The sequence below is a fragment of the Eurytemora carolleeae genome, unplaced genomic scaffold, assembly GCF_000591075.1.
Source record: "Eurytemora carolleeae unplaced genomic scaffold, Eaff_2.0 scaffold612, whole genome shotgun sequence".
NCBI lineage: Eukaryota > Metazoa > Arthropoda > Copepoda > Calanoida > Temoridae > Eurytemora > Eurytemora carolleeae.
Window position 1 is genome coordinate 1 of NW_019396569.1, and position 10,904 is coordinate 10,904.

The window sequence follows — 10,904 nt, forward strand, 5'->3', positions numbered from 1 at the left end:
ACAATTCTGCTTCAGGAAAACGTGCAGGACAGATCAGAATTAAACACTTTTAAAACCTAAAAAAAACGAAAAACGAAATTTTAAAAAGCAAATTTTTTTTAAACGATAAAACGTTCAAAATAGAAACTTAGAAAGGCTTAAAGTTATATATGCCTTATTTTAAAAATTGAACCTATAATACAGTTTCCGTAAAATACCTTCAATTCTGGCATTTCAAAACTACCAGATAATAAAATCTTGTTTAGATTTATTAATGCAAACTTACATAAACACCGAAGACCATAGACGACCTTTAAATAGTTTCTTAATTGTCATGCAATTAGAAGGCCCGTCAGGACAAGCGGAGGAAAATGTACGCTAGATTGTGACGTGTGTAAGGTAATGTAAGGGAAGGATCTCAAAACCCATCTTAGAGAGCCCAGAGCTGAAAACTTTAGAATGGGATATCCTTAATCCCGTTCGGTTAATTAATCAGTAGATTAAAAAGAAGAGGAGAACAAGCAATATTAAATCTGGAGATTAGGAAACAGAGGAGATCAAGCATTAATTTCAATATCCACCATTCTAAAGTTTTCAGCTCAGACCGCCATCGGGGCTAACTCCACTGAGCTCCAGCATCCCAACGACAGCTTAGACCCGAGCCATATTTTCCCGAATTTTTTAAATCGCGGGCTCAGACGGGTTAGAAGGGCCTCTCCTATGGAAGTTCACAAGTGTTAAATAAGAAGGGAAAAAAGTTGATGTTGAATCGACGTAAATAAACTAGGGAAAAGAAATTTTAAAAAATTAGGATTGGTAGAATTTACTACAGTGAGACGCTTCGGCTTCGAACTTGATAGACTCAAGTTATGATTTTAACTAGTCCAATGAAAATATAACATACTAAGTGTGCAGAGTAAGATTTTTAAAGCTTCTAATAAAACTACTTGCTTCAAAACAGCATCAAACACAAATAAGAATGCTTAAATGTCGTCCTTTTTCTCACAGTTCTGTGGCTACCACTGTATGGTTTACCTGCGTCGGGTTGGGATGAGAAATCCAGTCTTTCAGGACAATGTAGAAAAGTTCTGCATCATAAGCAGGCATCTAAACAAAGAAGATGTGAATTGTTAACAGTTGAAAATTGTACATATTAGGGTAAATTGCAAAGATTGTGAAATTAAGAACTCTATCCTTATCTTTATCTTATAAGAAATGTGAAAGCTAACATATTTTTTCTGACTTTTGATAAGTTTTCCAGTCCAGAAATGCGCAAGGAATTTTTACTCAGAAACCGCCAATTAAAATAAACAGTTTTCAAACACAAAAAACCTGAAGTTCTAATTTAAACTTGATCAGACTAAGCTTTAATTAAGGGTTTCTTTGTAAATCGGGCATAACCATCTTTGCGTGGAGGGTCATTAGAAATTACGCTTAGAAACTCTTTCAGATTAATTATGAATGCTGCAATGTATAATACTGTCCTCTAACCTTAAGCTTAATTATGAATGCTGCAATAATAATACTTCCTTCTAACCTTAAGCTTAATTATGGATGCTGCAATAACAATACTTCCTTCTAACCATATGTTTAATAATGTATGTTGCAATGATAATACTTCCTTCTAACCTTAAGAATTTAATAATGGATGTTGCAATAATAATACTTCCTTCTAACCTTAAGTTTAATAATGGATATTGCAATAATAATACTTCCTTCTAACCTTAAGTTTAATAATAGATGTTAAAATAATAATACTTCCTTCTAACCTTAAGTTTAATAATGTATGTTGCAATAATAATACTTCCTTCTAACCTTAAGTTTAATAATGGATATTGCAATAATAATACTTCCTTCTAACCTTAAGTTTAATAATGGATGTTAAAATAATAATACTTCCTTCTAACCTTAAGTTTAATAATGGATGTTGCAATAATTATACTTCCTTCTAACCTTTATTCTAATTATGGATGTTGCAATAATAATACTTCCTTCTAACCTTAAGTTTAATAATGGATGTTGCAATAATAATACTTCCTTCTAACCTTAAGTTTAATAATGGATGTTCCAATAATAATACATCCTTCTAACCTCAAGTTTAATAATGGATGTTGCAATAATAATACTTCCTTCTAACCTTAAGTTTAATAATGGATGTTGCGATAATAATACTTCCTTCTAACCATAAGTTTAATAAAAGATGTTGCAATAATAGTACTTCCTTCTAACCTTAAGTTTAATAATAGATGTTGCAATAATAATACTTCCTTTGAACTTAATTAGTTTGATGATGGATGTTGCAATAATAATATTTCCCTCAAACCTTGATTTTAATGATGGATGTTGCAATAATAATATTCCCTTCCTGTAGAGTTCCATTATGTACTATTTGCAAAGAGGGATGTTCCAGCATTCGAATCTATAAAGAAGGTCTTTTATTAAATATATAATATACATGCTTTATAATTAATATAAATATTTATATGTCTAAGGATTAAAGATTGACAGCGATTATTATTGTTATTATATATTTTAGTTGTTTCTTTGTCTTTGTCCAATACACGAAAAAACGGCAGAATCGATGGGACCCAATTATTGAAAAGTAACTTAATCGTGACCCTTGGGAAGGTTTATGACCGGTCGACATTAAAAACTTTGTCTAGAAAAAAAACTCAACTGTTTAAAATTTATGGAAATCCGTAAATGTACACATAAAAATCAGCAACATTTTAGTTTTATGAAGTTCGAAAAAAATGGCGGCTCCAAAAACAACATTATAAACTATAATTGTTACTAGATAAACAGTCGCAAAGATCTGTAAAAGTTGCCCTTATATCATAATCATGCAAAATATAACCTGTTTTCCCTCTGCTGTGTACATGATGAGATCGTGAAGGAATATGTACTCCATCTTCCACCCTGGACAAAACCTCCAGTTGCAGTACAATAAGCTTTCAGTATTTTTGTTCAATCCTCGTACATTTGTATACAATGTAAATTACAGTCTCAAAATGAATTCAGGGTTAACATTTTTTTAAACATTTTTATTTTCGATAAACAAAAAATTTCTTTACAATACTACAATGCATTAGTCAGGACTTCACTCGCCGAACCCAGACCGAAATATATTTTCAATAAATGTGGAACTAACATCTATTTTTTTACTCTACAGAGGTTTGGTCCATCACCATCACCGAATTTTAAATCAGTTTGGATCCATTAGCCGTGTACAGATATTTTCAAATGAAGGAGGAAGTTTTTTATTATAATAATTGTGCATGAATATGAGAATGGTCAAAGTATGGATATTATCAAATTTAAAAATTTTAAGCTGAGAGAAAATAGGATCACTATGTGATCTGAAATTCTTTTTATTAACCGCTCTAACTGCTCTTCTAAGTAAGATTTTAATTTTATGCAATATAGAATTTTTGGCAGATCCCCAGGTTATAATTCCATACTCAATATGAGATCTTACAAGGACATTGCAGATAAGTATGCCAATATTAAACGGCCATATATTTTTTACTTGATTTAGGGAAAAATTGACCCAGCAATTATGTTGGAGATACTTGTAATTTGATGATATCAGGTTAGGTCTTCATCAAGTTTTATTCCTACAAATTAAAAAAATTTGGGTTTACAGTCATGTCATCTCCGTTCCAAGTTTTCATTTCCAATTGTTATTTTACATTTACCTTCTTTAATTGGCATATTTTTAATCCTAAAAATAATATATTTTGTTTTGAATATTTAAAGTTACCAATTTACTTGAAACCAGATTGAAGTATTTTCTAATTCTTTACTAGTTTCATTGATCATTATTTCCGTATTGGAAGATGTTTACAGAAAACTTGTGTCATCTGCGAACAGATTGGTGAAAAAAGATATATCATTTATGTAAATAAGAAATTATAATGGTCCTAAAACACTCCCTTGTGGTACTCCACATAAAATTTCTCTTTCTGAAGAGGAACGACCATCAAAAAACAAACAAAGATTCTTTGCAACATCATGAACTGTACGTTTTGTAAGATCTTTTATAAACTATGATGTGTTCAGAGTGTTCATACTCGAGATGTTCTCCAGCTTGTCCTACAGAGAAATCCTATCTTCAATCTACTAATCCTACATATCTCTACAAATGCATCGAATCTACAAATACGCTTGATGTCCAAAATGTTTGATATAATCTGAGATTTTCATGTAAAAACATTTCAAAAGCCTGTTTTAAATCATGAATTTGAGTATGATTTTATGATTGTAGGAATGATGGAAAATTGGTTTTAAAACTGTAAATAAGTTTTAAAACTGCTGAAAAGTCTAGCCCATGCTTGAACTATGTTTAAATGCTAAAAAGTCCAGCCACTTCTTTTTAAAAATATTTTGTCTTGTCTTCCAGACCACAATGATTCTTATGACCTGCTTTCATGTCTCTTTCCCCAGGTTTATAAATCTTTTATATAAATATTCACATGGAAACTTTTTACACCATGTTGCTTGATTGTCTTCTAACGGATGGTTATATAATATGTATAGATTTGGTGTGATATTTGTAATTCCTCCCTCAAAAGTTCCATGCACGTCTCCATGCACTGAACCAGGTGATTAATTATCAACATTCAAAGTTGAGCTTGAATAATTTCCTAAAAACTCAAAACTACTTCAACAAAATTCTCATGATAGGCTTGGGTTGAGTTTCTGTTGATTTCCAAGCTTGAATCCTCTCTGCTGACTCGCGGATATGATGTACCCCTCAGCAACATGCAGATGAAGATAATATCTTCTCCTCTCACCTAATATTCTATACAACCTGAGTCTGGGACAAATCAACATAAAGGTGAGGAGCAAAAGCTCATAAACTTTGAGCTTTTAAACTCCGTCTAGAGACAAAATTTTACTTAGACCTCTGTTGTCAAGAACACAATTTCAACGGAAGCTGAGTGTTCCTGAATCTCTAGAACTCTTGGTTTGAGTTCTCTGCTGCCTATGTCAGTCTCTACGAGTAGTTTCTCTCTACGTAAACAAGACTCCCATCTCAATGGAAGCAAAGTGTTCCTATATCTCTGAATGCTTGGTTTGAGTTCTTGCTACCTCTGTCAGTCTCTCAGAGTAGTTTCTCTCTCTAGATCTCTATCAACCACGACTTGGTTGTTCTGCACCCCTCCGATACCTCCAATGGAAGGACCCTGAACAAGATTTGCTACATCCTGATACTGTATCCCAGATCTAATGCTCCTCCTCTTGATCGAATACAAGTACTAATCTAGATTATGATCATTGTGATCAATGTGAGAAAGTTATTACTTGAAAAAGAATATTTGAAAAGACGTATAACAATCTCATCTCAACTATAACAAGCTTATTTTTAGTTCTCATACCCGAGACTGTGGTGCATTCTAAACAGACTATGGGCTACAAACCTCCAAAAATATCAACATTGTAAGTGAACTTTTAAATGCATATAAATTTGTTTTTAGCCTGGAAAAAAGTTTGTATTTATGGCTGGCATTTTTATTGTTGTATGCGATTAAAATAACCATGGACTGATTTATTGTGTTATCAGTTCACGGTTGACCATTGTCTAAACTGCCTACCTAAAATATATATCAGTGCTAATTGTGGTGAACCGAAGAAAGAGTTTATGCTTGCTCTTATGTTTGAAGCAACATTGCCTAGATTGCTAGAGGTAAAATGAGCACACATTTCTAGCATTAACATGTACAACGGCAACAGTGAGTCATTTAATGTTAAAAACATACCATGTAAAAATGTGTTACCATTGAAGTATAGTCTTTTTTTCTCTTCATTTTATCGTAAAACGTCTGATCCTTATGAAAAGGACCTGGCATGGCTCAGGGTGTACTTGTTACTGGTCAGAGTATATTAGTAGCCTATTAATCTTTTTCAAATTTTAAACTATTTTTTCAAACTAAAGATATAAAATGTAAAGACTTTGAGAATAATTGAACTGAGTTTTTTTTTTTTTTTTTTAATTATAAAAATCAATGGAGCTCTTTTGCAGCCCCAAACCAAATATACGATATACGTTGAATAAAAAAAAAAAAAATTTTCCACCAAGACGGCTTAGTAGACAAAATTTTAATTGTACTTAGATAAGACACTCGCAACTAAAAAGGATAAATACAACACGGCGCCTGGAGTTAAAAATTCATTTAAATGATACAATTTTAAAATCTGAGATGTTTTGTTCCTTTTCTTGCCAGTTTTATTTTCCATGTCCTGCAACTCACTGGATCTGCCAAATACGCCTCAATCTAAAACACAACATAAACAATAAAAATAAACTCCTGTAGTTTAAACCAATTTTTAAACCAATTTTTAAACCAATTTTTAAGCCAATTTTTAAACCAATTTTTAAACCAATTTTCGGTTTTGGACATCATGTTCAAAACAAAAAAAAACAAAGATGAAAACCTTATAAAAAAACCCAATATTTTTGTTCCTAAGATGCAGCGCTTCCCTTTATAAAAAAAACATTAAAAAGAAAATTATGGTTTTAGTTAATTTTAAGAAAATGCACATATAAAAACTTTATGAAATGTCCTTCATTTCCGTTTATTAAAACAGGGAACAAGTTTTCATTAAAAGGTAAGGAAAGATTGGTTATCTGTTTTCAAGGAAGAAAATATTTGACATTATCTTCTAGATAATAAAGCTCTTCGCTCATGTATATTTGGTTGTAGATATGTTAGCTACTGCTTGCCAAACGGCTGCTGGACCGAATGGGCTGAAATTTTTTTAAGGGAACCCATGGGTTGGGTATCCTGGGGTAACATGGGTTAAAAAATCTAATCTTTTAACTTATTTTTTTTAAATTCGAATATTTTAAAAATTCCACGGGCATTGGGGAACACCGGATAGCTAGTTAGTCAAATAAAGGTTTAGGATATTATTATAAATTAGGGAAAGTTAATCATTTAAAAAAAAGGTCAATTAAAAAATATTAATTTGATTTAACCTTAGAAACGTAAAATGGAATGTTGACACTGGTTGGGGTATTTACTTCCAACTTCGGCCATAATTCTTCAAGACTCATTGTTAATGCTCCACGTTATGATGCTGTTATTCTTCAATTAGAGTTAGGATGATGTCATTCTTCAAATAGAGTTAGGATGCTGCCATTCTTTAACCAGAATTAGGATGCTGTTATACAAGAAGAGTTAAGGTTCTCTTATTCTTCAAACGTAGTTAGGAATAGGATGCTGTTATTCTTCAAACAGATTTAGGACGCTGTTATTCTTCAAAAAGAGTTAGGAAGCTGTTATTCTTCAAACAGAGTTAGGATGCTGTTATTCTTCAAGCAGAGTTAAGATGCTGTTATTCTTCAAGCAGAATTAGGATGCTATTATTCTTCAAGCAGAGTTAAGATGCTGTTATTCTTCAAGCAGAATTAGGATGCTATTTTTCTTCAAACAGAGTTAGGGTGCTGTTATTCTTCAAGCAGAATTAGGATACTGTCATACTTGAAGCAGAGTTAGGATGCTGTTATTCTTCAAGCAGAATTAGGATGCTATTATTCTTCAAACAGAGTTAGGGTGCTGTTATTCTTCAAGCAGAATTAGGATACTGTCATACTTGAAGCAGAATTAGGATGCTGTTATTCTTCAAGCAGAATTAGGATACTGTCATACTTGAAGCAGAGTTAGGATGCTGTTATTCTTCAAACAGAATTAGGATGCTGTTATTCTTCAAACAGAATTAGGATACTGTCATACTTGAAGCAGAGTTAGGATGCTGTTATTCTTCAAACAGAATTAGGATACTGTCATACTTGAAGCAGAGTTAGGATGCTGTTATTCTTCAAGCAGAATTAGGATACTGTCATACTTAAAGCAGAATTAGGATGCTGTTATTCTTCAAACAGAGTTAGGATGCTGTTATTCTTCAAGCAGAATTAGGATACTGTCATACTTGAAGCAGAGTTAGGATGCTGTCATCCTTCTTACAGAATTAGGATACTGTCATACTTGGAGCAGAGTTAGGATGCTGTCATCCTTCTTACAGAATTAGGATACCTGAAACGACTGAAATCATTAAACCGCAATAAAATAGCGTTTTATCTCTAATTCTACAATCTTGAAACTGTTTTCTTTAAACACTTTTTCATAAAACGCACAAAAGAGCTTAATATTTATCTGGTTAAATTATGATCGAAGTCGCAGCTTGATGACACTATCAGTGTGACCTGGTAATCCGGAGAAATATATTGCCTAGCATGACTAAACAAGTCGCCACAAAAAAAAATTAAAAAATTTAAAACAGATAATTTAAAAATTTTACAGATAATGTTTCTATATTTTAAAATTAAAGCAATGTTTTTAAAATATTCAGCACAATGTCAACTAGTGAAGTTTGACATCCTTTCCAGTTTCAAGCAATTTACATTTTACAAGTATATGGTTGTAGTCAGGGGTGGATACAGGGGGGGGGAGAGGACATTCACACAACCCATGACGGATTCAGAGGGGTAGCCCACCCCCATGAGATCCCAGAATAGTTTCTCAATATCATTAAAGGGAAAGAGAACCTAGTGCAAAACAGGAAAAACATCTATCTTAAAAAAATAAAATCTGGATTTTTTAGTTCCGAAATAAATCTAGCACCCCCCTCACTTAAATCCTGTATCCGCCCCTGTGTGCAGTACGCATGTATATTTTGGCACGTGGGCACAGCATAAAAACGGTATTCATCTTTCCCATCCGCGAATTGTTCATGTCAGAAGTCCAACAATGGAAAATTCAAGTTTCTGATGGTATCATTATGGATTCAGAAACCATGAAAATACAAGGAGAACCAGAAAATTCTAGAATAGGTAGAAGACTCTTAAAATAAATTACTGACTTTAAATAGCCTCATGAACTTGAGACACAGTCAATAGCCATTACATTGTTCAATGTTAACAGACTAATTGTACTGGATAAATTATAGCAAGTTTCTAAAATAACTACAATTGCTTTATAACAACATAAAATTTACTTTATTTTTTTATTTAGCGTCGTCTTCCTATTCCAGTTTTCAAGTTCTCACTTGAAGAAACCCCTGTCCTAAGTATGCTAAGGTTAATTTTTTATTTAAATATCAGAAATAGTTCAAACCTTTAAATTCTTTTTTTGAATTTTTGACACTTACGTATCTTACTGATTACGTTCTCACAAAACCATGCCATGAAGTTACTACATGTACATCAGGTACAACTTTATTGTGAATCTTTGTTTACATTTTTGTGAGCTCCATTTTGTCGAATTCGATCTGAAAAGTACAAAAAAAAACATTAAATTTTAATTCTGAAAAAATAATTTATTTAAATTTTTGATCAAAGATGTATATTATCTTTATAATAAAATAGTTCAAAATGCAAAATATAGAATATAAGGGTTGATAAAAGTTCATGGTAGGACCAACATTTGCTAAATAAAATATGCTTCTTCATCAAAAATAGATGTGATCAAGGCGTAACATTCATTAATAAATTTAGTGGGAAAAATCAAGGCATGCGAACAAAATTCATGTTAAATTTAAATTTGTGTGAAGAAATAAAAAAGTTTTAAAAAATACAGAAAAATACTGGAAATTTTAAATGTATAGTGTTCTCTACTTTTATCAGAGAGAGATCAGAATAAATAAATCTTAGATAAAACATCATGAGAACATTATTTTACAGTGTACACACAATACTGTACACTGTACACTGTACACACAATGCACAGTGTACACTGTACACACAATACTGTGCAGTGTACACTGTACACACAATACTGTACAGTGTACACTGTATACACAATACTGTGCAGTGTACACTGTATACACAATACTGTACAGTGTACACTGTACACACAATACTGTGCAGTGTACACTGTACACACAATGCACAGTGTACACCGAAAGTAAGAGATGCGAGTCCACATGAGTAACAATTTCAAAGCATAAACTTAAAAAACGGTTTAAAATTATACATTGCACATGACCGAGCTTGAACATTGTACAATGTAAAATGTATATTTACAAGCTGGGTCCAGGGAGTAAGGATCTTGAACTAAAAAGGTTGATTACTTAATGAGACCTTTCTCCTTCATCTTTCTGAATTCAGCGTAGGTAGCAGGTTTCCTTGGCATGGACGAACCACCACCAGTTGGAGATCTTTCTCGGACATCAGTTAATGATCGTGGAATCTCCCGCTCTCTTAATCTTTCCGGATATTCGCGACTACGGCTGTAACCATCTGGCGAGAGTGGAGCACGGCTGGACGACGGCCGAGCGTCTGAGTAAGGCGATGCGTATCGATCTGTTTGACGATTGCGATCATAATCCCTCGGCGATTGAACTCTACCGTGCCTAAAATATAAAAAAATTAGTTCAGAATTGTGGAAAATTTTAAACTATTGTATAAAAATAAATAAACGTAAACATATCTGTTTATATGTTACCGTTATTCAAATATTTAATCAATTAAGTATTATTTTATTGGAAGGAATGATGATATTAAAATATTAAAAAATGAGAGTAAACACAATAATAAGGAAATTCTTGCCTCCTTCCCTCTGCACTTGTCATATCAAATGATGAAAAGTATGTAGGGTTAAATATAACTTATCAACCCCTGCAAACCTGTGTGGTTCCCTATGAGAGGATCGAGGTCGTTCCATTCGGTCACGTGAATCAACTCTACCAGGTGATCTACGATTGTAGACGGGTTCCTCTTTAATTCTGTGAACCCTAAACAGAAACAAACACTCATCATCTGGTGAAAATAACATACCTCCAAAAGTGGATAAATATATGAAGGGTCAGTTATTATATGTATTGTGTACATCAATTAAAGGGAGTGTTCATGAACACTGTTGGCAAGGGAGTCAGGTATAAATTTTTAAGAATTTTTAAGAAAATGATTTATAAGGTCGGGG

General features: G+C 32.6%; 2 protein-coding genes across 3 annotated transcripts in view; both read right to left on the reverse strand.

Annotated features, from left to right (window-relative positions):
• Nucleotides 1-1,014: 1,014 nt before the first annotated feature.
• LOC111705653 (uncharacterized) lies at nt 1,015-9,248 on the reverse strand (the record flags this gene model as incomplete). The annotated part of the gene is given in 6 exon segments (XM_023478269.1): nt 1,015-1,086; nt 2,303-2,398; nt 2,837-2,896; nt 6,192-6,257; nt 6,962-8,018; nt 9,133-9,248. Coding segments are annotated over 5 exon segments (372 nt in total), but the record flags the coding sequence as incomplete, so codon positions are not given.
• A 555-nt stretch (nt 9,249-9,803) lies between these two features.
• The window catches only part of LOC111705654 (zinc finger CCCH domain-containing protein 13), a 12,657-nt gene continuing 11,556 nt past the window's right edge, over nt 9,804-10,904 (reverse strand). For both annotated transcript variants that reach the window (XM_023478271.1, XM_023478270.1), the window contains 2 exons: nt 10,609-10,716; nt 9,804-10,335 (listed from right to left, as the gene is read on the reverse strand). In XM_023478271.1, coding sequence (XP_023334039.1) covers nt 10,050-10,335; nt 10,609-10,716 — 394 coding nt within the window. In that variant the 3' untranslated portion in view covers nt 9,804-10,049. The remainder of the gene's footprint in view (nt 10,336-10,608; nt 10,717-10,904) is intronic.